Source organism: Sciurus carolinensis, chromosome 2, assembly GCF_902686445.1.
Source record: "Sciurus carolinensis chromosome 2, mSciCar1.2, whole genome shotgun sequence".
In the NCBI taxonomy this organism is placed as follows: domain Eukaryota; kingdom Metazoa; phylum Chordata; class Mammalia; order Rodentia; family Sciuridae; genus Sciurus; species Sciurus carolinensis.
The window spans coordinates 199463316-199489852 of NC_062214.1; the positions used below are offsets into that span (position 1 = coordinate 199463316).

Below are 26537 nucleotides of genomic sequence, written 5' to 3' on the forward strand. Positions count from 1 at the left end.
AAACCACCAGGACATCTTAAAATATTTAAAACGTTAAGATAGGGGGCTGGGGAGATAGCTCAGTCGGTAGAGTGCTTGCGGTGCAAGCACTAAGGCCCTGGGTTCGATCCCCAGCACACACACACACACACACACACACACACACACACAAAACGTTAAGATAGAAAAACTATTGCTGAAATCACACGACTGCTTCTCGCCCCAAGTTTGAAGTATCCTCCTAAAAAATGTTTAGGAATGAAGAGAAGAATCATTAGGAGATGGGCGTCCTGTTTTTCAACGGTGCTTCTCTGCCCACCCTGCTGTTTCATGCTGGCCAGAGCATGGTATTCACAGCCCACCCTGAGCCTGGGCACACTCAGCACACTCGATGCCTGCAGTGAGTTCACCACCGGGACCAGACCATTCAAGTTCTCTCTTTTGATTTAGGTCTTTATTGGCTAGACTTAAGGTCAAGGTTGTGTGTGTGTTGTGTGTACTGGAGATTGAAATTGAATGCTTTACCAGTGAGCTATATCCCCAGCCATTTTTTTTTTTTCATTTATAGATGGACATGATACCTTTATTTATGTGGTGCTGAGGATCAAACCCAGTGCTCTACACATACAAGGCAAGTGCTCTGCCACTGAGCCATAGCCCCAGCCCTCCCCAGCCATTTTTGTTTTTCACTAAGAGTCTCACTAAGTCACTGAGGCTGACCTCGAACTTGTGATTCTCCTTCTTCAGCCTCCCAAGTAGCTGGGATTACAGTAGTGTGCCATTGCATATGGCTTTAAAATTTTAAAGAATTTTTTTTTTTTTCAGTATTGGGGATGGAACCCAGGGCCTTGCCACATGCTGAGCTCCTACTGAGCTACATCCCTAACCCTTTTTTTTTTTTAATTTAATTTTATTTTTTTATTATTGTAAACAAATGGGATACATGTTGTTTCTCTGTTTGTACATGGCGTAAAGGCATACTATTTGTGTAAACATACATTTACATAGGGTGATGTTGTTTGATTCATTCTGTTATTTTTTCCCTTCCCCCCACCCTTCCCACCCCTTTTCCCTCTATACAGTCCTTCCTTCCTCCATTCTTGCCCCCCTCCCTAACCCTAACTCTACCCTAACACTAACCCCTCCCACCCCCTAACCCTTTTTATTTTGAGACAGATCTTGGCAGAATTGCCTGGGTTCACTTTGAACTTGTGATCTTCCTGAGTAGCATTTCTCATATTCTTGTATGTCTGAAAATGTTTTCCTGAGGTCTGTACTTGCATGCAAAATTGGGGAAAGAATTCTTATGTTCTACTTTCTTTTCCTAAGGACTGTGTCTTGGAACTTTGAATGCTGCTGGGAAAATCAGAGGCCAATTTGATTTTTTTTTTTTTTTTTTTTTTTTTTTTGTCCTTGTAGGTGATACTCTTTTCCTGAAGGGGAAAAAAAAAAAAAAAAAAAAAAAAAAAAAAGCTTCCATTAATCATCGAAGTTTAGTTAACAGGCAAGACAGGTCTCAGTGTGAATCATGCCACTCTGATTTTCTGGAATATGCTGTGGTCTTTCTTAAGCAGGCTCCGCTGTTATTCCAGGGAGACTTTCTTGTCACCTCTTTGAAAATGCATCCCCTGCCTCCAGAACCCAGTGCCTTGTGCTGGGCTTCCTCCCTCAACCCCACCACACAGCAGCCTCCAGGATCCTTCTGAGCAATGGTCAGCTCAGGTCACCGGAGGCAAAGGCCAAATCCTACAGGCCCCAAAGGGTCCTGCACAGGGATGTGTCCCTGCCAAGTGCCCTGTGGGCCTCTGCCTACCTGCATGGGCCCTCCCACACCTCCTTCACTGACCCCTGAGATGGAGCATGCCCCTCCCTGTCCTGGCCCTGAATCTGTACCCTCACCATTTTGTCTCAAAAGCACTTAGCATCACATGACATTATATACCAGTTGCCCCCAGCCTGCTGCTAGACTGTCAACTCCCCAGGGCTGAGACTTTGTGTCCTCACCCTCCAGCATTTAGAGTAGTCTGCAGCATAACATATGTGTTCGGAAAATAACAGCTGAGCCAGTTGTTTTAACTGCTTGACTTGCCCTGAAGTGACCTGGAGACTTTTTTCCCTTAGCAAGCTGATGTTCTGCCCTAGCTGCTTCTGACTTACTCTGCTGAAGGGGTGATGTGGGCCCTTGATGTGTCTCTTGGCTCTTAAACCTTCCCCCGTTGTGCTTTCTGGTCAGCAGACGTCTGGGCTCTAACTTGTTGGACCCAGGTTCTCACTAGGATCCTGACATGTAGAGCGCTCCTGTGCTGGAGCCTGTCCCTTCAGGTGCACTTTCTGCTCTGCGGAGTTTTCCACCTGCCTGCCCCTCCCTCCCTCCAGTGTTCCTGTTCAGTTTCCTGGTGGTCATTGGGCACTCCTGAGCCAGAATGCCGGCTTTCTGCACAAGCCACTCTCTCCTCCCTTGAATGTCTCTTTGCTCTACTTCCAAATGGATTAATCCCTTTTGAAACTCATTGGATATTTTCTGACTGCCTCTGAGCTAGGTTGAGGAGGGCGATTATTCAGTCCACCTTTCATCTGGAGAGGGGAAGGCAGAGTGAGTTGGCTTGCAGCAGTGGGGCCTGGGCCTCTTACGAGTCTTCCTGAGCATCACTGCTGTGAGGAGTGTGTCCTAGGCCTGGTGGAGCTGGTTTGGAATTCATTTGGGTACCTCCCAAGACATGAGCCCTGATGGTCTGTGCTCTGGCAGCTATTATTTCTTGCCCACCCCCACACTAGGAGAAGGAAAGGGTCATATTCCTCAGCAGGCGCCTGTAGGATGTAGTTGTTTTGTTGAAGCCTATCCTGTTTGGGATGGAGGCAAATGCAGAGGTCAGGGTGTGATGTCTCCATGTTCTCTCCATGGCTGACAGCTGCTAGGGCACTGCTGGATAGTTCTAACGTTGTTGGTCCACTAGTCTGATATTGGTAGAAGGAAATCTCACACTATGGATGAGTGTGAGGGGCAGGCCTGTGGGGAGGGAGGGAGACCCCATTCCACCATGTCCCATTTTGGAGATGTGGCCTGTGTATTATCACCTGCCCTCCTGTTCCCAGGCACCAATCATCATCACACAAAAGGAACCCTGTACACCTCCACTCTCCCTGCCCTCCTCCTGCACCTATGCACCAATCACCACCAAACACAAGGATCCCTGCACACCTCCACTCTCCCGCCCTCCTGCACCTATGCACCAATCACCACCAAACACAAGGATCCCTGCACACCTCCACTCTCCCTGCCCTCCTGCACCTATGCACTAATCACCATCAAACACAAGGATCCCTGCACACCTCCACTCTCCCTGCCCTCCTGCACCTATGCACCAATCACCACCAAACACAAGGAACCCTGCACACCTCCACTCTCCCGCCCTCCTGCACCTATGCACTAATCACCATCAAACACAAGGATCCCTGCACACCTCCACTCTCCCTGCCCTCCTGCACCTATGCACCAATCACCACCAAACACAAGGATCCCTGCACACCTCCACTGTCCCTGCCCTCCTGCACCTATGCACCAATCACCACCAAACACAAGGATCCCTGCACACCTCCACTCTCCCTGCCCTCCTGCACCTATGCACCAATCACCACCAAACACAAGGATCCCTGCACACCTCCACTCTCCCTGCCCTCCTCCTGCACCTATGCACTAATCACCATCAAACACAAGGATCCCTGCACACCTCCACTCTCCCTGCCCTCCTGCTGCACCTATGCACTGATCACCACCAAACACAAGGATCCCTGCACACCTCCACTCTCCCTGCCCTCCTCCTGCACCTATGCACTAATCACCATCAAACACAAGGATCCCTGCACACCTCCACTCTCCCTGCCCTCCTCCTGCACCTATGCACTGATCACCACCAAACACAAGGATCCCTGCACACCTCCACTCTCCCTGCCCTCCTGCACCTATGCACTAATCACCATCAAACACAAGGATCCCTGCACACCTCCACTCTCCCTGCCCTCCTCCTGCACCTATGCACTAAACACCATCAAACACAAGGATCCCTGCACACCTCCACTCTCCCGCCCTCCTGCACCTATGCACCAATCACCATCAAACACAAGGATCCCTGCACACCTCCACTCTCCCGCCCTCCTGCACCTATGCACCAATCACCATCAAACACAAGGATCCCTGCACACCTCCACTGTCCCTGCCCTCCTGCACCTATGCACCAATCACCACCAAACACAAGGATCCCTGCACACCTCCACTCTCCCTGCCCTCCTGCACCTATGCACCAATCACCACCAAACACAAGGATCCCTGCACACCTCCACTCTCCCTGCCCTCCTCCTGCACCTATGCACCAATCACCATCAAACACAAGGATCCCTGCACACCTCCACTCTCCCTGCCCTCCTGCACCTATGCACCAATCACCACCAAACACAAGGATCCCTGCACACCTCCACTGTCCCTGCCCTCCTGCACCTATGCACCAATCACCACCAAACACAAGGATCCCTGCACACCTCCACTCTCCCTGCCCTCCTGCACCTATGCACCAATCACCACCAAACACAAGGATCCCTGCACACCTCCACTCTCCCTGCCCTCCTCCTGCACCTATGCACTAATCACCATCAAACACAAGGATCCCTGCACACCTCCACTCTCCCTGCCCTCCTGCTGCACCTATGCACTGATCACCACCAAACACAAGGATCCCTGCACACCTCCACTCTCCCTGCCCTCCTCCTGCACCTATGCACTAATCACCATCAAACACAAGGATCCCTGCACACCTCCACTCTCCCTGCCCTCCTGCTGCACCTATGCACTGATCACCACCAAACACAAGGATCCCTGCACACCTCCACTCTCCCTGCCCTCCTGCACCTATGCACTAATCACCACCAAACACAAGGATCCCTGCACACCTCCACTCTCCCTGCCCTCCTGCACCTATGCACTAATCACCATCAAACACAAGGATCCCTGCACACCTCCACTCTCCCTGCCCTCCTCCTGCACCTATGCACTAAACACCATCAAACACAAGGATCCCTGCACACCTCCACTCTCCCTGCCCTCCTGCTGCACCTATGCACTGATCACCACCAAACACAAGGATCCCTGCACACCTCTACTCTCCCTGCCCTCCTGCACCTATGCACCAATCACCACCAAACACAAGGATCCCTGCACACCTCCACTCTCCCGCCCTCCTCCTGCACCTATGCACCAATCACCACCAAACACAAGGATCCCTGCACACCTCCACTCTCCCTGCCCTCCTGCTGCACCTATGCACTGATCACCACCAAACACAAGGATCCCTGCACACCTCCACTCTCCCTGCCCTCCTGCACCTATGCACCAATCACCACCAAACACAAGGATCCCTGCACACCTCCACTCTCCCGCCCTCCTCCTGCACCTATGCACCAATCACCACCAAACACAAGGATCCCTGCACACCTCCACTCTCCCTGCCCTCCTGCACCTATGCACTAATCACCATCAAACACAAGGATCCCTGCACACCTCCACTCTCCCTGCCCTCCTCCTGCACCTATGCACTAAACACCATCGCACAAAAGGAACTCTGCACACCTCCACTCTCCCTGGGAGTCCTGGACAGCAAGGTCCGGTACTTCCAATTGCTAACCAATGGCATCTCCTATCCATTCTTAGCACACAACTGTGGCCTTGGCCCTCTTTGGACCCTGCCTGGCTTTGATCCTGCACTCCTGTTGGTTTTCCATCTAGCTCCCCAGCATCATGTGGGGAGAATGTGTGCAGTGCGCTGGCCTGGGCCCTTGACCACCTGCCCAGGTCCTACAAGGTGACCCAGGGCTCTCTTCTGAGAGACACCCTGCCCTTCCCTGGGTGTCCCATAGGGTTGCCTTCATACTGAACATGGTCTCTCTGCAGCCACAGACCTTCACTCTCCAAGTAAACTGGGCAGCACCACAGGCTTACTCAGACCAACCAGGACCTCCCATACCTCTGCCTCACCTCCCCCACATGGTTTGGGGAGGGAGGTGATTCTTGCCATTTGGGACCAACCCCTGTCCTCAGCTTTTGGGGTGGTATCTGGCAATCTACTCTAAGCTTTAATAGTGCTCAAAATGAACACAGCTAAAAATTCTGAGAGTGCTGGGAAGGGCGAGGTGCCCCTCTGCATACAGAGGAACTGCCCCCAGAGCTCTAGCCTTGCTGGGATTCGGCCTCAGCTGGAGTCTGCAGCAGGGGGTCCTGAGCACAAGACCCTTCCTTCCTTTGGCCTTCCCACCAGGCCACAGTTCAGGGAGGCCTCACCAGCTCATGAACATGCCCCCTGGGGGGCAGGGGCACAGTGACTGAAGTCCAGAGATGACCATGGGGGCTGGAAGATGAAGAGCAGCAACACAGACCACCCGAAGTTGGGTGGCAGAGGTTAGCCCTGGAGGAACGGTGTCGGGTGGAGGCCTCGAGGTCAGGCTGAACTGCTGTGCTCCACGATAGGTGGGCTACTCAGGGACGGGACGGCGAATGCCTGGAGGACTCAAGCAGCACCGGGACTCCTGCGGGGGTTGTCACGGAGGACCCTCGCAGGGCCTGGGGAGGGCCCAACTGGGGGTACAAGGAGGGCTCAGGCATAAGAGGCCCCAGGGCGTTCAGGAAGGCCACCTAGGGATGTGGAGAGGGCCCACCAGAACAGGGGCGCGCGAGGGCCACGCCGGGGCGCCGAGAAGCCCGTAGGGCAGGGGCGCGCGCGCAGACCACCTGGGGACGTTCAGGGGGCCCGCCCGGCCGAAGCGCGTCGCGGGAGGGCTACCCGGGGAGGCCGAGGGGCCGCGGGCAGGGGCGCGCGGCCGGCCGCCCTGGTGCGGAGAGGCCGGGCGGGCAGGGGCGCGCGGGCCGGCGCGGCGCGGGGTCGGATAACGGCCCGCGCGGTGGGCGGCGGCGCCCGAGGCCCCTCCCCGCCGCCCGCGGCCGCTCCTCCTCTTCCTCTCCCGCCCGCGCCGCGGCCCTCCCGTCCCTGCGCGGCCTCGGCGGCCTCGGAGGCGGCGGCGGCGGCTGCGGCGGAGCAGCGCGGCCCCTTTAAAACGCCCGCCGGCGGCCCCCGCGCCCGCCCCCGCCCCGGCCCGGGCCCCGGCCCCGGCCCGCGCCCGCCCGGCCGCCCGCGCCCCGCGCCCGCCCGCCCGCGGCCCCGCCGCCGCCGGCCCGGACATGGCCGCCAACATGTACAGGGTCGGAGGTAAGGCCCCGCCGCGGCCTCCATGCGCGCGGCCCGCCGCCGCCGCCGCCCCTCCCCCGCCGCCGCCCCCGCCCGGCTCGCCCCAAAATGGCCCCGTCCGCGGGCCGGCCGGCCGGGCCTGCGCTGGCGAGCCGGTCGGGCGGCGGGCCGTGCCCACCTGTTGGGGGCCGGGTGGCCCTCGGGGCCGGCGCTGGGGACCAGGAGCGTCCCGGGGGTCGGCGGACCCGGGGCTGCGGCCGGCTGCCGCCGCCGTGCCAGAGCACGTGGCCTTGGAGGCGCTGGCCGCCCTCCTGGGAGCAGGAGTTTGGGGGTCTAGGACGTGTGGGGTGTCCGAGGGGCTGCGCAGAGCCGGCTCCTGGTGCTGGGACCCCGGGTCCCACTGAAGGGGGCCGCATTCCTGTCCAGAGCCCTGCTACATCTTAGCCCCAGGAGCTTTGCCCAGCGGGGTTTTCTAGGGTGGTGGTCATCAGCCGGGGGCCATCATCCCAAGTATCCTCTGAGTCACCCCAAACTCTTCACTGCCTCCTGCTCGCCCCATCCCGTTTTTGCAAGCCTTGGGGAGAGGAAGGAGGTCTCCCTTGGGCTGGGGCCTTGGGGTCTTCCTCCTGGGGCCAGTTGCCTTGCTGCTTGGGCCCCAGGAAGCCTCTGGCTTGGGCCTTGCTCTGGCGAGTGTGTGGGGGTGTGTGCTTGGATGCTGAGTGGAGCCCTGAGCTTGTCCACAGCTGGTGCTCTCACAGGAGGGAGGCAGCGGCCTTGCACACGGCTGGCCCCTGCTGACTCTCCACCTATTCCATGGTACCTGTCCCTGTCTGGACTCAGACCCTTACCCTGGTCATGGGGCAGTGTGACTATGCCTCCCCAGGTTCCTGTTCCTTTCCCACCTGCACAGTGGGTTCTGCCTGTAGCACAGCCAGGACAGCAAGTTGGAACCAGTATACCCCCGCATCTGCCTGATCCCTAAGTACCCAGGATGCTCTATTTCTTCCGTGTCCACTGAGTGTGGTCCAGTCAGGCCCACTCTGGCCTTGGGCACAGCAGCCATGCACTGTCCCTGCCAGGATGAGTCTCCAACCCTCAGCAGGAACTCGTCCCCTTACCCTTCTCAGGAATGTCAGCCTGCCTCCTCGCTTGTCCTCACACCTCATCTTCCTGCCAGGTCCTGAGTGGATACAGATGGACCAGGCACTCTACATGGTGCTATCTAGGCCCTGTGAGGGAGGGGCCTGCCCTCCCAGGGCAGTGGGCAGCTGAGGCCACAGGTTCCTACCTGTGCGGTGGCTTCCAGCTCTGCCTGGCTTCTGGCTGTCCTGTGACTGCTCCTTCCAGATGCTGTCCCCCCATGTGTCCCTTTGGACCATGTTTTGCAGTGCAGACCCTTTTCTGCCTGAGATAAGGCCCCTGGTGGGTTCCCACTCAAGCCTTGCCTCTAGCCCCAGTTCTAGAAGGTTCTCCCTCATCTGTGAAGGCCCCACTGTTCTGCCCCCTGTCCCACTGAGCTCACGTTTCTTGCTGAGGTCTTTGGTTCTGGATCATACGTGGTACGGGAATGAGTGACTGATGGCAGGGGCACTGCTCCTGGACCAGGGTCCTGCAACAGGAGGATGGGGTTGAGGCTGTGCAGGGCCCTGGGCTCCTGAAGCCCCAGGCTTTGCCAGCCTCCAGCCCTAGGCAGGGAGATGCCTGCGCCTGGGGCACCAGCAGGGCCCACTGTGCAGAGCCTTCCCTACCCCTGCTCAGGTGGGGGAGGCAGCCTGGACCTCGGCTCAGTCCCCCTACAGCTGTGGGCCTGCTTGGTGCTCAGGTTGGTCTGCCTGTGAACTGGGTATGGGCCTCCATTTCCATCTCCCCCTGGTGTGAGAGGGTCTGTCTCTTTGTCCTTCTGTGTCTTGTGGTGGTGCCCTGGGGGATGCCTGGCACCCCTGTGGACATAGTGTGGCTGCCCAAAGCCAGGTCCTGTCTTGCCACGTTCCTAGAAGTGAGACTTCTGTATTGAGGAGCTGGGAAAGGTCAGGATCACTGTCCCTTCCTGCATACTCCAGCTGCCTGCCAGGGACTGTGGCCCTGGCCTTGCTATGCGATGTGCTGTGTTCCCCAGGCACGTCCGTGGACTCCCCCTCCACTGTTGGCCCCTGGAGAGGCAACCACATGGACCCCAGGTTTCTGGACAGGACCCCTGTTATCTCCCCCTGGGTGTCAGTGGGGCCTCGTGCTCATGGTGGGCAGGAGCTGGCAGGTTGGCACCTGCCCCATGTTGCTTGCTGAGTCCCTGAGTCCTTGTGGCAGGGAAGAAGCTGTGTCTCCCCTCTGAGCTCGGCCTTGGTTCTGTCCCCCCCCCCATTGCCTGGGATTTTGCCTTCTGGGCAGCCTGCCTTGGCCTAGGGGAGCAGCTGGCAGGCACCAAGTCTGGGACGGGGCTTGCCCCTTGGGTGTCTTCTCAGGGACCTCCATGTTGAGGGCACATGGAGGTGTAGCAGCCATGCCCCACTGTAAGTGTGTCCCAAGTGTCACATGGGGCACTCTAGCTGGGAGGCAACTCTGGATGTCCTTCGTTCTACCTGGTGGGCAGCCTGAGCCCCTGCCAGGTGGACTAGGCAGGGTGGACGTGGGGCAGCCACGGTTGCATGCCAGCTGACTGCTGGGTGCAGTGGTCATCCTGGGAGAGGACGTGGCCGGTTTCTTCCCTGGGAAGTGGCCTGGCCTGACAGAGGCCTTCTGTCGGCGTCTTTGAGTGTGACGGTCAGGTTGCATGACCTCTGCTCCTGAGCCTGCTCCTCCCGTGGAACCAGGCGCTTCCAGAACCCGGTAGGCTGAGGCTCCCTGGCAGGCCTCTCCTCGTGTGTGGCTCGGAACCCTGGGTGGTGTCTCGGAGGAAGAGTGGCTGTCCCCAGCTGCCGCACCTCCAGCTCCCGTCTGGGTTTTATAGTTGAAGGGCTGTTGCCATTTTCTCTGGATTTTTTTCTTTGGTTACAAGAAGTTAACACCCAGTCTTTATGGATGGCTTTTTGATTTGGCTTTATTGCACTTGTAGAAGGTGACAGAAAACCAAAGACCTGTGGGCCACGTGTGACGTGGGACTGGCCCTGCCCCGCGGAGTCTCCTCCGTGCAGCTTTTATCAGCCTGAGCTCAGCCTCCTGCTTTTGCTCCCAGAGTTTTCCGATTGTGTCGCTATACATAAGTTATCACATGGTCAGAAAAACTTTGGTTTTTTTGGTTTTGTTGTTTTTATTTTTTGTGGTGGTGCTGGGGATGGGACCTAGGGCTTCACACCTGCCAGGCAGCCACTCTGCCACTGAGCTGTTACCCCAGCCCTGGTGCCTTTTGTTTTAAACTTTTTTTTTTTTTTTTTTTTTGGTGTTTCTGGGGATTGAACCCAGGGCCTAGTGCATGCTACGCAAGCCCTCTACCAACTAAGCTACCTCCCCAGCCCTGTGCTTTAAACTTCTGACTAACAGATTACCAGGGATGAAAATTCAGACTCCGGAGGACAGTGCCTGTGCGCGAGCCTGCTGGGCTGCGCCACGTCCTGAGGTGGACTGCCGTGGGCTGGAGAGGCCTTTGGGTCCTGCACAGCTGCAGGGAAGACCCAAGAAGGTGTGAGCGGTTGTCTGGCGGGGGCCCAGAGCCCAGCCTCAGCCAGGGCCGAGAGCGTGGTCGGAGAGGGTGGAGGAGGGCACGCCTGGGCCGCCTCCCGCGCCACAGCCTTCTGCTCCCACTGTGGGGAAGGCTGCCCAGGCGTGGTGCACCGCCCCCGAGAGGTCTGCTCTGGGTCCTCCCTTACCTGCTGACCACTCCTGGCCTGCCAAGGGCAGCCCTGGTGCCTTCTTTTGGTCTTCCTAATTGTTTTGAGAGAAGAATTTGGCCACACAACTTTTAATAAAAACGACGCTGTTGCTTAGGGAAGGAGGAGCATACAGAGATACAGCGCCCACACCCGGAGCCGGCCTGCGACTTCTGGAGTGCTGGCCCCTGGAGGCCGGTGCCCACCTGTGGTGACCCCCAAGCACCCCCACCCCCGGCTGGGTGTCATGGCATGACTTGCCCTGGAGGGGGCGCAGGATCCCTGTCTGCATTGCCTCCAGCTGAACTTGGGGTGCTCCCATCAGGATTTCGGCCTGGTCCTGTCCTGCCCAGGACTCTTGCTTCTGCTTCCCAGAAGATACCTGTTGTGAGGCCTCTGGCCTGGCTCAGCCTAGGTCTTGCCTGATACCCCAGCATCCTTCTCTTGGGGAACTGAAGATTCTAGAAAATGTCCTTCCTTGCTTCCCTACCTGAGTCTTCCATCCCCTGAGCTGCCCGTGTGTGAGTGGCATAGACAGAGGGCTTCCTTGGTGGCAGGCAAAGCTTTCTGTGGGACCTGTGCCAGCTCGTGTGCAGCAGACGGTGCTGGGCTGCCGCCACTGGAGGGGGCCTGGGAAGGGCTCTGGCCAGGTGAGGCCCCCAGCCTCCTCCTGGGCTGGCTTCGGCAGGAAGTTCTAGTGCCTGTGTGCTCTGCTTACTTGAGTCCAAGGGCTCCCTGGGCCCCCTGGAGGCCCCTCCACAATGGGGGCCTTGCACGCCTACAAAGTGCTGCTCAGTTCTGGGTCTGGTGTGTCAGAGCAAGGACACTTTCCTCCTTGCCTGTGAGTGTGGTCTGGGCAGTCCCTGCTGTGCGGCCGATGGTCTGCCTGGGGAGATGATTCTCCAAGGAACAGATCTGATCTGCTCACGTCTCTGCTTAGAAGCGCTTAGCAGCCTCCACCATGGGGGCGTGAGATCGCCTGTAATCTGGCCTCATGCCTTTGGGCTCTGCTGTTGCTGGTGATGAGAGGCAGCCCTGCTAGGGAGCCTGGCTCTGCTCTTGGGGACAGGTGGCACGCTGAGCCTGTATTCCCCACTGAGCCATCCCCAAAGTGGCTCTGAGGTGTGTGCATGCCCAGCAGGAGCCCTGGAGCTCAGTGCAGAGTTGCTGGTGGCCCCAGGGCTCTAAGGGTCCCTGCTGTGATTGCTGCTGTGACTGGACTGGGAGGGGTCCTTTGGTCCAGCAACTTAGCGAGATGCTGTCTTAAAATAAAAAAAATAAAATGGGCTGGAGATGTGACTCTGGTGATGTGCCATGGGTTCAGTCCCCAGTACCAAAAAAAGGGAGCGAGAAGGCAGCCATGTCCTGCCCTCTTGCGGAAATGAGGGCACAGTAGTTACGCTCCTGATGGAGAGGTGAGCCTTGGGACCGTCCAGGTGGGTCGGCACCACGGCGACCTGGCTGTGGGAAAGCAGGGGACGTGGAAGGTGGGTCTGCAGTGTTCCCGGTGCGTGTTTCCTTTCTTCGTGGTGTCTGACCCAGGACTGCTTTGCTCTCCCCTGCTGGATCTGTGCTCCGCCCATCCTGAATCACCCACCTGTGACCCAGGTCAGTTCTGTGTCCACCTGTGACCACAGTGCTGTGGGCAGTGCTGTGTGGTGCTTCCCTGTAGGGTGCACAAGGTGTCATCTTCACCCTGGGCCCGTAAACTGGTTGCTCTGTCTGTCCAGCTCCGTTTGTGCCTTGTGTGGTGGCTTTGTTTCAGTGGCCCCTGTGCGCAGTGCCGTGACCTGCAGGCGGTGTCGGCTTGAGTTTGGTGTCTGTGAACAAGGGTGCATGTGAGACGGTGTGGCCATGGGCGATTGCTTCTGGGGCTTGAGGGCCGTGCCCATCTACTGGGGAGCAGCAGGGCTGTGTCCACGAGTCCGCCTCGGTGGCCTGGTGGACAGAAGCGCGTCTTGTGTGAAGGCAGACGCCCTGCGCTGTGCTTTACTGTGGCCAGCCCTCCCGTGTGCAGGCTTTCCTCACTTGAGACGGGGTGTTGTGGTCTTGCTGTGTTGCCCGGGCTGGCCCAGAGCTCCTGGGCTCCACCGATCCCACCTGAGCCTCCTGGGTAGCTAGGACGAGGGGCACACCCCCACTCCCAGCTGGGTCCGCGAACATCTGGTGATGCCAGAGACCTTCCCGCCATTTCTGTGACCTCACAGGTTTTCCCTGGTGTCCTTGGCGGTCCGCCCGCCCAGCTTGTGGCCCCTCCTCTGTGCTCTAGCCTTGAAGCTGTGCCTTACAGTGTCCTGTGGATGGACCTGCCCTCTGAGCTGCAGGTGAGAGTCACCTCTGCCCTGTGGCCGATTCCGTGTTCTCCGCCAATGACGTCCATGGTGTGGACGTGGGTCTGCCTGCCAGTCCATGGATGTTTTGGGCAGTTGCGAGCAGGGCTGCTGGAGCTTTGCATGGATGTGGCTCTTCTGCTGGGTGACGTGCCGCCTGGGCTGAGGACTGAGTGGAAGGCGTCCAGAGGACCCAAACCGGCGGGTCGCTGCTCCGGACCCTGCTCCTGGCCCATCTGGGCCGCCCCTCTTTTGCAAGGTGTCGTGGAGGGCGCAGGGCACACGCCCTCCACGTGTGGAGTTCTGGCTTGCCTTTCCTGGTGGCGGGTGATGCTCAGCATCTGTCTTCACCATCCGTGTCCCTTGGTTGAAGCTTCTATCCTTCCTTCTGTCTGGTTTTTTTTGAACCAGAGTGTTTTCTGAGTGTTGTGAGTTTTTGTTGTTTTCGTATTTTTGGGTGCAGGGGATTGAACCAGGGCTCCTGTGTGCTGGGCAAGGGCTCCACCCGAGCGCCACCCCAGCCCGAGAGTGTTTTGTACTCTGGGTTTCTGTGCTTCAGTGGACCGATGCTGTACGTGCTGCGTAGCTGAGAGACCTGCGCACCTAGGTCACGGCCGCCGTGTTCTGCTGTGGGGTTCCCTGGTTTGGAGTCTGACTTTTTAGTGTATTACCCACTTCAAGGCAGCTTCTGCGTGAGGGTGGGGTTAAGGGTCTGTTCACATGCGAGTGTTGTCTGCCGTGCTGCCGTTGGTTGGAGCGTGGCCACATGTGGGGGTGGCCGCTGCGGACGTGCTGAGCCCCAGCAGGGGCGAACGGCCCGTGTTGCTCAGGAGCTGAGAATGGCTTGTTCATGTTTAAGTGCTCGAGGAAAAACAGGGAAAGACCTCATGACATGTGCAGGGAACGTGAAATTCAGATTTCAGTGCCATAAAGAAGGTTTTGTTGGAACAGGGCCATGCTGATGCCCGCACAGGTGCCCGCTGCTGCTCCTGAGCCACAGCTGGCGAGCTTGGCCTGCAGAGCTTCAGATCTGGTCAGCAGCGAGTGGGGCTCCTCTGTCAGCAGCCAGCCAGTTTTCCAGGGGACGCCGCTGGGGCTTCTGTAGTTAAGCTGGGTTCTGGTGACAGGTCCAGGGCTGGGCCCTGCAAGGTGACCTGTGCCTGTGACAATGGGCTATCAGGCGGGGTTCCCGCGACCCTCTTGGGACGAGTCACTGGTGGGACTGCCGTCGTGGGTGGTTCACTGCAGAGGACACACCCAGCGTTCATACGGGCCGTGGGAAGGGTGAGTCCCCTGCCAATGCTGCACTGCCCCCCTGGTACCCCCGTGTTCAGCAGTGGGAGCTGCCCGACCCAGGCCCTGTGCCCCGGGCTTCCTGGAGGCTCCAGTATGCAGGCTTGATCCAGTGCACCAGCCCCGGGTGGCCCTCAGCCCTCAGCCCCCTGCCCTCCTTGGACCCGGGCAGGTGGGCCAGAGGCCCTGGCCCTCTGACCTGATCCTGCCGAGGCCCGCGGCCACACCTCTCTGGCACACTGTGCTGGGTTTCCATCACTAGCAAACTCCTGGATGACCATGTAGACAGGTCTATTCTGGCTCCCGCTTCTGGCCTCAGCCCGGGGCCACTGGGCTTTGTTGCTTTTGGTCTTGAGGCGAGACAGTCCCTCTGTCAGGATCAGGTGGCAGAGCAAAACCACTCACCAGGGTGACTGGGAGTCCCAGCAAGGAAGGGACTGGGGTCCCACCCTCCCCTTCACCCACAGGACCACTGGGCCCACCTCCTGAGGCCCACCACCTCCCGGGTCCAAGCCGTAGTGCAGGCTCTGGAGACCCCAAAGGTTTTGGGAGCTGTGTGCAGAAGCTGGGGTCAGAGACCAAATATGTATTCCTTTTCTTTCCTTTGTTTGGTGTGCTGGGGACGGAGCGCAGGGCCTTGTGCATGCTAGGCAAGTGCTCTACCACTGAGCCACATTCCCATCCCCCTTTTTTAATTTATATTTTGAGACGGGGTCCTGCTGAGCTGCGCAGGCTGAGCTTGAACTTGGGATCCTGCCTCAGCCTTCCAGGTGCTACTGGGCCTGGCTTGTGTCCCAGTCCATCACAGTGTGGGCCCAGCTGCAGCTCAGCACGTGCAGTGCCCCTGGGATGTGTGCCCAGCACACCTGGCGGTCAGCGGAAGGGTGGGGGTGTGGGACCCTGGTTTTAAGGTGCAGTGGCCTGTGTGTCATCCGTCGTCACCTCTGATAGCAAAGCGCCATTACCGGAGGACAGGGTCGCTGTGCTGAGGAGCACAGTATCTTGACATCACAACGTTCCTAACCAGAAAAGGGAGAAGGCTTAAGGCGGAGCACTGAACACTTCAGAAAAAGAAAAGGAAAATGTAGTCCTGTTGTTCTAGGTCACTCATTCACCAGCCAGGTGGCTGCCAAGGGGGCTGTGCGGAGGAAGCTGGTCTGCTGCCCCAGGAGCGGACGGCATGGGCCGCTAACGGCTGCAGACCCTCTGGGGCTGCCTGCTCGTTGATTCAAGGGTCCTGTGAGCAGGAGCTTGTGGAACGGTCCCATGTCCAAGCTCGCCCAGTGGACCTGGGTGGAACCTGCCAAGGTGTGCTGGGTGATGGAGCTGGTGCTCGCGGGAGGAAGGCTGGCGCACATTGTGCTGTGCGGGCAGCCGCGTCTGCGGTTTTGCCTGTCGGTGGGTACTCTGAGGAACTCGGAGTCTTCCAGAGCCCCACACCAGCCGTGTCCACACAGCATTTGCCAGACCTCATGGCCCTGGCCAGTCAGTTCTGTGGACTTCTGTCGAAGTGGGAGCTGGATGTCCTGCCATGCTCTGCCCTCGTGTGCAGTGGTAGCATGGTGGCTCCCTGCTCCAGCATGGATGGCTCCCAGAGGCGGGCACTGGGCACCACCGTTGTCAGAGCTCCGAGTCACTCGGGGAATTGGTGTGTGCTGGGCGCTCGGCAGTGCTTCCTGGAGCTGTCCTGAAGTGGTGCGACACTTGCTAAAAGGACACCGCGGTCCAGTCGTGTGGCGTTGTTGGGTGTTAAATCGCAGATGGCCTCACGCAGGTCCCCGTTCCCATGCAGAGTTGAGCAGGAGCGTCTCCAGGCTCAGGTGGCAGCTCAGCAGGGTTTGGGCTTAGCTGCAGGAGAAGGGAGCCCTCTCCGTTTCACAGCGCACCAGCTGCTGGGGACCTCCCGCTCAGTGTCGCTCGACAGCGCTGGTCCTGCCCTCCCTAGGGTGCCCCATGCAGCCTTGGTGTCCAGGGTTCTTACAGGCTGACCGCTCATGACTGTCTGCAGCCCCGCCAGAGCTCAGCCAGTCACCCCATGGGTCACCCCCGCTGCGAGTCCTGTGGTAGCACAGACCACTGGGTATGGCCTGCGGCCCGGGTACATGGAGGCATGCGGAGGACCCGAGGCTGCCTCCCTGGTCAGAGTGGTGGCAGCCCAGTCCTGCTGCACGTGCTGAGGTGGTCCTGGGAAGACAGCCGCACAGCAGCCATCTTCTCTTGGGACCACGTGCCGTGGACTGTTGTGTCGGCTGGGCCCGAGGGAGCCCTCTAGGCAGCGAGCCGTGGAGCTCTTGCCACGGTGCCGACTGCACGCAGTGAGGCAGGGAGTCACCGGGATGCTTCTGGTCTTGTTAGCACGTCTTGTTTCTACATGGTGCTGAGGGTGGAACCTGGGGCCTGATAGCTAGGCTGGCGCTGCACCGCCCAGCCCCAGCAGTAGCACTTATTCTAACGGTAATCATTTTTTTTCATTTCATCGTTGAAAGCCTTTGGAAGATCATCCTGTTAGCACCTCCCTCGTGTCCTTGGTTTAGCCTTGGCCGGCGCAGCCCAAGTCTCTCACTGTCGGGACATTTATAAAAGTTCGTCACCTGTATTCTAATCCATGACACCTCGTGTGCTACCATTTATTTGGATTTTTCTTGGCTGCTCTCACCAGTACTTCATGGTTTTCAGCATATACATCTTTGCACAGAGCTTTTGACCTTTAAGGTCAAGCCAGGCACTGTGACCACCTGTGATCCCAGGACTCAGGAGGTGGAGGCAGGGGGAGCCTGGGCCACTTAGGGAGACCCGTCTCAAGATAAAGTGGGAAGGTTTGGGCCGCAGCCAGAGGTGGCGCACCTACCCAGCTCAGAGGGGAGGTCGGTGGCTCTGGGTCGCCTCTGCGCCATGGTGCCTGCCTGGTTTCTTTCTTTCTTTTTTTTTTGGTGCTGGGGGTTGAACCCAGGGCCTTGTGCTTGCGAGGCAAACACTCTACCAGTGAGCTATCTCCCCAGCCCTGCCTAGTTTCTTTTGGCACTGCCGAATGGCGCTTTAGGTGTCTACAGTTTCCAAGTATTTATCAGCAACTCGCAGAAGCAGGCCTGGCTTCTCCCTGGACCCTCCTGCCTGCTCCCAGTCCCCTGTCCTCGTGCAGGGGCGTCTCCTTCCTGAGCATCTCCCCTGGCTCATCTGGCGCAGGCCCTGGGGTTCCCAGACACACAGTGGGGTTTTTCAGGTGTCCTCCTGCCTCTGCCGAATGGTGTGGGCTCTCCTCTAGGTGCCTGCAGGTATCCCCAGGCGGTCGGGCCTGGCTGGAGTGCCCAGTGGTTGTGGCCTGCTTGCTGGGGACTGATCTGCAGCCCTCTTGCCTGTCTTAGCAGCTGGCTGAGCCCTTTGGTCCTTGTGAGCTCCTCCGTGGTCCTCTGTCCTGCACCCAGCCTCCCACCTTCCTGCCTTCCCGGCGTGGCTCGCTGTCGGTGGGTGTCCACGGTTCTGCTTTGGCAAAGTGCGTGGTCACATCACCACTACCCGGCCCCATGACATCACTCCATCACGATGAGGGCTGCCCCACTCCCCACCTGGTGCTCCACACGCCACGTCCTTCCTGAGTGGCCTTCCTGTGTGGGCACTGCCCCCTCGCGCACTGCCCGCCCCTCCAGTGCTCGACTGGTGGGAACGGCCTTGGGTTCTGAGTTTTACAGTTTGCTCTTTTTTGTTCTTGTGCCGAGGATTAAACCCAGGGGCACTCCACCACCTAGCCCTCTTTTTAAAATGATTTTCTTATTTGGGACAGGATCTTCTTAAATTGCTGAGTCTGACCTTGAACTTGTGATCCTCCTACCTCAGCCGCCAAGTAGAAGGAGTATAGGTCTGAGCTGTCCTGCTCAATTTATGATCTGTTCTGTATCCGATTTATAAGAATGAAAGATGATTGCTTTGACGCCCTTTTTAAAGATCCACTTCTGTCAAGATGTAAGGTTCGGGCAAGGACACCCGCTGAGTGCATAACCGGGTGATCTTGTTACCTTCCCGGGCGTCCAGCAGGGCCCTGTCTGAGTCCACAGCCTTCCTGCCTTTGCTCCTTGCTGCCTGCAGCCCTGCATTTCCAGTTGGCTGTTCACTGTGGTGCTGTGCCCTGGTCCCAGCCCAGGGGTTGGGGCAGCACCTGGCACGCAGGTTGCACTCACTCCTGGGCCTCCAACGGTGCCAGCCTGCCGTTTCCACCCAGTGGCTGGGGTGGCCGGGCTCTTGTCTGCTAGTCCTTATTTGCCACTTCTGCCTATTCATGGGCATTTGGGCCGATTCCACCTGAGGTGGCCTCCTGGTCATCCTCGTCGCAGAGGGTGCCTGGGATGGCAGCCTCACCTCCCACAAGAGCTGAGCCCTGCGGCTGCCCTGGGGCTCCTGGCTGCAGCAGCAGGAGGCCTCAGCTTCCCAGGCCTGGAATGCCCTGGCACTGTCTGTGGAGTGGTGAGAGGCCTGAGCGCCCTGACGTCCCAGGAGACCCCGTCGGTCACAGTGCCACCTTCAGGGTTGCCATTCTCCGGACGCTGAGCTTGGGTGAGGCTGATGCTGTGGTCCTGGGGGTGACTGCCCCGTTTCTATGCCTGCCTCAGCCTGGGAGTCCCTGGCATGCATTCCATAGAGTTGTTGCTTTTGTTTTGGGGGCAGCTGGGCAGGGCCGGTGCACCCACTGGGCTGAGATGGCCTAAGGGGACACACCCATCTGGGCAGTGTCTGGGGCAGTGCCAAAGCTGGGCCCTGCAGGGAGGCTGCAGCCTGGCCCTGGCCTCCCTCAGAAGGGCCTGGGCTCCAGGGCGTTGCGGCGGGGCCGCAGGGACCCTGGCTGGCTGAGCCTGGCCCTGCACTGCCTCCTGGGGTAGGTCGTCACGCTGCCTCCTTGAGTGGCCTGGGCCCTCTTCCGTTCCTGTGCTCACCCTGTGGGAGCCGAGCAGGGCTCCCCTGGGCAGGCTGCGGAGGCCCTGGTGCCGAGGCAGAGGGTCCTTTCGAGGTGGGAGATCGGCGGGCTGGGGTTCCGGGGTTGGTGCCGTAAGTGACGCTCTCTCCTTCTGTTTGCAGACTACGTCTACTTTGAGAACTCGTCCAGCAACCCGTACCTGATCCGCAGGATTGAGGAGCTCAACAAGGTAGCGCTGGGGCTGCCAGGAGGGCCGGGCCTGCAGGGCAGCTGCCTCTCACCTGTTTGCACCGGTCCAGTCTGTGTGGCCCACCTCGGGCCTCAGAGATGACCTTTGGGTGACCCTGCCACATGGCCTGCTTGAACCTGGGTCCCCTCTGGGAGAGGCCGAGTGAGCCCCTGGCGGCTTTGGGGTTAGGACTGGGCTTCCAGAGAACATGCTCAGGGTGGCCTTGCGCACCCCAGGTACTCAGCCCAGCAGATGTGGGGAAGGGCGTCTGCTTGGTCCTGATCAGAGCCAGTGTGCTCAGAGCGAGTCCAGCTGGACGATTCTGGAGACCAGGCACGGAAAGACCCATGGAAGCTGCCCTCAGGGCCCACGGTGGGCAGCCCTGGTGTGGAGGCTGCCACCACCTCCCAGAGTCCCCAGCCCTCAGCCCCAGCCTCCTCACGCTGCACCTGGCTTCTTGTCAGCCCACAGTGGCTTCTGGCCATAGGACTCTGCGGGGTACAGGGCCACCCGCTTTGCCCACTTTGCCACCTTGAGGTCTCTTGGTATCTGTGCTGAAGGCTGGTGGCCTCCCGCTCCAGTCACTGGACAGTCTGACTCCACCTCAGGCACATCTACCAAAAGTCCTTGGCAGATGCTTGCTAGTTGGTCAGAGGACACCATAGTGCCCATAAGCCAAGGTCCAGGGAGCATCCAGAACCTGCCAGAACTGGGCCCAGGGGCACAGGAGGGGAGGAGTGTGCTTATCGCTGGTGCTCGGGGTGGCCTCTGCCTCCTGGCAGCTGGATAGGTGGGGTTGGGGGGTCATGCCAGAACTGCAGATGGCTCAGGAGCCCTCTGCACATGTCCAGGTGCATCCTCCACTCCTGGTTGGCTGGAGTGGACCCTTTGGAGGTGTGGACCATGCACTCCGGGCCCCTCTCCTGCTCAGGCTGGCTTCTGGTTGGACTTTTCTAACCTGCTGGGGCAGATAACATGACCCTTCTCCCACACTCTACAGAGTGGTCAGGGGCAGTGCTGGGCATTTCATGGACCTTGTCTCCCCAGAGCTGCCCTCCTTCCAGGGACCTGCCCCCTATCTCCTGCCAGCCTACGGTGACATCAGGGTGACCTTAACCTCACTGAGCAGTGTGGGCCTGCTGAAGAAGCCCCGCTGGACTGCAGGCTGGTGGTGGTGGTGACTCACGATCTGGGTTTCCCTGGCAGTGACAGCGCAGGGTCAGGAAGGTCCATGTTCTCCCTCAGACTTGGCTGTGCCCAGGAAGAGGCCTCCAGAATTGGGCTGAGCTGGTTGCCGAGCCCTGGCTATGATGTCTGCCACCACCTGGGGATGAGCAAGGGGGGCAGGGCCCCGAGCTGGCCAGGTGACCCCGAGGCTGTTGGAGCGGGTGCCCTGGCAGGGCCTCATCGTAGACTTTGGGAGGCGTGGGCGCCGGTCAAGGGGCAGTGGCAGTGTCTTCAGCTGGAATGGGGGATGGGAGGCCCCCATTTGCACACCTCCACCTGCACAGATATGGGGCGGGAGGGAGCAGACTCACCTGGCCACGGAGCATGGCTCGGGGGGCTCAGGACCAGCCGTGTCCCCTCCTGTCCTCTGCAGCGGACTTGAAGGGGAGCCGGTGGCCGTGCACACCCAGCGGGTGCCTGTGCCTTGCTGAGATGCTCCCCAGGCTGGCAGCCTCTGTCAGGAGGGGGGCCTCGCCTTTCAGCACAATGAGGAGATGGGTGTGCAGTTGGGGTGTCCGAAGCCCAGTCTCGGGTGTGTGGCGTCTGCAGTGGACCAGCATGGCACTCATAGGACTGCCCGCTGGGTGCCTCGCTGCCTTGCTGGTGCCTGCACTAGCTGTGAGGGGCACCGCTGCCCTTCCTTCTTGATTGCCATGTCAGCGCAGTGGGGGTGACCTGCTGACGGCCCTCAGTGTCCAGGCGCCAGCAGGGCAGTGCTGCCAGCCGTGAGGGATTTCGGGATTCCAGGGCAGGCAGCTGGCGGAGCCCTCCCTGGACTGGAGCAGCAGAGGCCGTGGGGCCCACTTGGGGGACCAGTAACCCCTGAGGAGCTTCCCCCTGGGCAGCTGGAGCACCACCGTGGGCAGCTGCAGCTTCCGCGGCTGCCAGCCCCCACCCGGCCCTTTGCAGCACCGCGCGTCTGGCTTTGCAACTTTTATGGAACTTTGGTGGCAGAAGAGTGAGGCGTCTGGGGAGGGCTTTTACTGTAGGAGGAAGAGTAGCTGATTCAGGGGGCAGAAGAAAGCTGAAGGTGGAAGGGAGCCCGGTGGGGCCCGGACGAGGGCTGCGGTGCAGGGGAGTTGGCAGGAGGATGAGGTGGCAGGACCAGGAGGAGCTTCAGAACACGGGCCTGGTCCGACAGGCGGTGACCTCAGGATGGCAGTCAGAGGGAGCTCCCTGACAAAGGGAAGCAGGGAGGCATCCTGGGACTGCAGCGGGTCCTCCTTCAGGCCAGCCGGGCCTGTGGCTCAGGCCTTCATCACAACGACTAAAGAGGCTGAGGCAGGAGGATGGCAAGTCTAAGGCCAGCCTCAGCAGTTTAGCAAGATGCTGTCTCAAAATAAAATTCCAAAAAGGGACTGGGAGTAACTCAGAGGTATTTGCATTTGCTACTGAAAAAAGGGGGGAAGAGAAAGCCGAGCATGGTGGCGCACACCTGTGCTCCAGTGGCTCGGGAGGCTGAGGCAGGAGGATCCTGAGTTCAGAGCCAGCAATGGCGAGGCGCTGAGCAACTCAGCGAGACCCTGTCTCTAAATAAAATACAACAGGGCTGGGGATGGCTCAGTGGTACGGTGCCCCTGGGCTCAATCCCCAGCACCTCAAAAAGAAAAAAATCGAGAATGTGGGCAACGAAGTGCTTTCAGAGGAAAGCAGGTTGTGTCCGGGGCACGTGGCTGTGCTTTTCTCCCTCCAGGAGGTTCTGCAGTCCGCAGGCCAAGGCCTGGCGAGCCCCGCAGACCCTGTGCCCAGCCACACGGTGGCCCCTGTGGGGCTGGGTGGAGGGCGTGTCCATGTGGAGGTGTCTGTGCAGCCGGGGAGGCTGCGCACCACCACACCAGTCAGCTGACGGGAAGGAGTCAGGGAGCCCAGCCAGGGCACCTCCAAGGAGAGCGCCATGTGTGTCCATGGTAGTCACCCAGCACGCGCAGGTGGAAAAATGCCACCTCTGCGCTCAGGGGACAACTGGCCAAGGGGGAGTGGGAGGGGCTCGGCAGGTGTGTGGTTGTACACACCTGAGCAGAACACAGACCCCAGAGTGATTCCACCCAAATCACAGTGTCGTGGGGGCTGTCGACAGCGGGGCAGGGTCAGGATGGGGAGGCCCGGTCTGCAGCGACAGGGGGTGGACTTGGGACCTGAATTCTGGGCACAACGGGGGCTGCCCTGGGGCAAGGGGCTGTTGTGTGTCATGTCATGCAAATCCCATGGCATGATTGGCATTTCAGACTGCCTGTGTGATGCTTTAATAAACTCCAGACTAAAGATAAATGCATCTTCTCTCCACCGTGGTGGGACCTGCCACGAGGATTTGGGAGCCAACTGCATGAGCTCCCAGTGGTCACAGCATGACAGCTTGATGGACAGGATGGTGTAGTGGTGGATTTAGCTGTGTCAGCTTTGCATCGCTGTGACAAAATAACTGATAATTGACTTGAAAGGAGAGGAAAAGGCTTATTTTGGTTCATGGTTCAAAGGTTTCTGTCCCTGGTTGGTTGGGCTGTCAGTCTTGGCCTGTGGTGCAGTTTGTGGGGGCAGGAGCAGAGGGGGCCTGTTCGCAGGAAGGGGCTGAGGCCCAGCGCCCCCTTCAAGGCCATGCCCCTACCTGCCTCAGCTGGGGGTAAGCCTTGAGCAGTGAGCTCTCAGGGGCCATTCCAGCTGCAAACCAGAACCAGCTGTAAGTGCAGCAGCTGTCTGGTCCACACTGAGGCATGTGGAGGACGGGACAGACAAATGGGGGAGAGAACTCCAAGCAGTCTATGCGGGCTCTCCATCCCGGGTGGGACCTCACCCCACGCCGGTGGGGGCTGTGCTGTCCAGCTGGTCAGTCCACAGTGGGGGGTCAGCAGCTGGTCTCTAATGAGCTCCTGGTCATTCAGGGCTACTTCCCCAAGTGGCGTTGTTGCCAGTGAGTAAACACTGCATAGGGCAGTCCAGGTCCAAGTGCACCTGGGTCCCCGCTCCTGCCAGGGTGGATGCTGCTGCTTATGTGGTCCACATCTCCTGCCACCTGCCCTCCTAGTGGGCCTGGTGGGCTCAAGAAGGGAGGGATGGTGACTTGCTCCCACCAAGACAGAGCAGGATCCGACTGGACTCTGGCCAGGGCCGCCGTCGAGCATTTCCAGGGCAAGCAAGCAGGGCCTGCGTGGGGCTCAGCACCTCAGGCCCCTGCCTCTTCAAGGCCACCAGCTGGGTCGTGGGAGTGGGGGGAGGGGCTGGGCTCCCAGAGCTGGCCAAGGTCCTGCCCAGCCCAGGGCCTTTTCCCACGTGTTCTCTGGCAGCACACTAAGGGTGAGTAGAGGTTCCAAATGTGACCGAGTCCTTGGGTCCCCTGGCCATGCTGGCCTTGCTGGGGGTCAGAGGGTTGCTTGCCTCCTGCTCACTGCTTGGGGCACTGGGGACCTGTCCGTGTTCTGGAGTCATGAGAGGTGGGTGTGGCCATGCCCGTGGAACCCGGTGTCCGGGAGCCCCTCCTAGAGCTGGCTGCTCAGATGCCTCTGCCTTGCTGTTACAGACGGCCAACGGGAACGTGGAAGCCAAGGTGGTGTGCTTCTACAGAAGGCGAGACATCTCCAGCACCCTCATCGCCTTGGCGGACAAGCATGCAAGTGAGTCTCGGCCTGTGCCCGGGGAGGGCTGGGGGCCCAACTGCCCGGCTCAGCCACCCTCTGCCCCTGCTCTGCCCTCTGTTCTCTTCTGTGGCTGGGCTCCCATGGTGTGCCTGCAAGGCCCTGGGCAGGTAGGGTCCTGGCATGAACTCCATGGGCCGGAAGTGGGTCCTTCCGGGACTGTGCCCCAGGACTGTTTGCACTTTCCTGAGAGGCTCTGTGGGTGTTGGAAATAGCGTCTCAGGACTCCTCTCTCCTGAACTCTGAGGAGCACTGACAGGCACATTTGTCCCCTGGTACCTGGAAACTGGCTTTGTCATCCTCGGGTCTGGCCTCTTACCCTGAAGCAGGCGCCGCACACTGGGCGTGAGGTCTGGGGGCTGTAACCTTGGGGCCAGGCTGCATGAGCCTCAGGGGTGGCTGCCAGGTGCTGGACACTTGACCCTATGCCCCTGTGCATCTGGAGTGGAGGAGGTGGAACCTGGTCCCAGGATCCATATACCCTGGTCACAGGTGGTCCCTCCTGTGCAGGTCTTGGGTGCGGGTGCAGGGCAGGTAGAGATGGGGACACCTTATGGCTGCCACGTGGTCGCCTGGGGTGGAATCGGGCCTGGGGTCCTTGAGCCTGGTCAGTGCAGGTGATGTCCTCCCGTGGTGAGGAACGGCGGCTCTGGCTGGCGGTGCTGCCACCCGGCAGCAGGCGCTGGCCTGCTCAGGTCATCAGGTGTTGTCCCCAAGTCTCTTGTTGCTGGCGAGAGACCCCACCCGTAGCACCCCAGGGTTCCAGTGGAAGGAGGCCAGACGCCACAGGAGCCCAGCCCTGTGGTGCAGGGTAGGTGGGAGGACCACGGCCCTGGCCCCCTGTAGGGCCTCCGAGAGGCCGGATGTACGGCTGGCAGCCTCCTCTCCCCCTCTGGGATGGGGTCAGGGATGGACCTCCCTGGGCCTTAGTGAGGGCGTGGAGCCAGTGCCAATAGGGGTGGGCAGCCGGGTGTGAGAGCACACATTCCCGCCTGGGGCTCTGGTGGCCTGGGGGACAGCCTGGTGCTTGTCCCAGCTGTGGTTGGAAGGTGGTCAGAAAGGAATGGGTTATTTAGGGCACTCCTGCCCTGTCAGAGGACCCTGTGCTGGATGCCCTTTGGACACAGGCTGGGAGTCTGGAACGTGCGCTGCGTGTCCCTGGCATCTGGCATAGTCCTGCTCCTGCAGGCCTGGGGCTGCATCTCCATGTCGGCTGTTCTGTGTCCCTTCCCAAGGAAGAGGGCCAGCCTGTCGGAGGGCATCACCTGTGGGGGTTTCTGGCCAGGGTAGTCTGGCCAGGACCTTGCTGCTGGGCCAGGGGCCCAGGGGGCAGGTTTTCCTGTGGAGGACAGCCCGTGGCTGTGGGGAACCAGGAGGGGGCTCTGGGAGAGGTGAGGGAGGCCTGGGGCAGGGCCTCCTGAGCTCTTGGATGCCAGCATGCCGAGGTGCCCACAGCGCCCCAGCTGCCTGGCGTCCTCTAACTGAAGCTGAGCCAAGGCCTTGGGTCTGTGGCTGGCTCCTGGTGGCTGCTCCTGAGTTTCTGTTGTTCGCCTTGAGATCCCTGTGGCCCTGGCCCTGGCCCTGGCCCTGGCCCTGCAGCGGGGAGCCCTTCTGACAGGGCGGAGTCCTGGGAAGGCCCTGCCAGCTGGGGAGGCCTGAAGCCCCAATGCGGAGGTCGGAGCTTCCAACCCGGCAGAGGTGTCTGGCCCGAGGCTTCGGCGGGAGGCCGCTGCCTGCCCGCCCTGCACTCAGTCCTGTGGCCCAGCAGCCCTTCCCATGACTTCCTGGGAGGGCTCATTGCTTTTACAGCCAGAGCCCTCCACATCCAGGCCAGGGCTTGGGAACAAGACTGGGTGGGGCAGGAAGGCAGAGCCTGCCTCCCGTGGCGAGCGTCCGTCTCTGAGAAAGGGCTTGGGGTAAGAGT

At 59.7% G+C, this 26537-nt stretch overlaps 1 protein-coding gene across 1 annotated transcript in view; it reads left to right on the plus strand.

The window, feature by feature from the left end:
- Positions 1 to 7117: 7117 nt before the first annotated feature.
- Mta1 (metastasis associated 1) overlaps positions 7118 to 26537 on the plus strand; it is a 35867-nt gene continuing 16447 nt past the window's right edge. The window contains 3 exon segments of the mRNA XM_047535289.1: positions 7118 to 7226; positions 19693 to 19760; positions 24499 to 24592. Coding sequence (XP_047391245.1) covers positions 7199 to 7226; positions 19693 to 19760; positions 24499 to 24592 — 190 coding nt within the window. The 5' untranslated portion in view covers positions 7118 to 7198.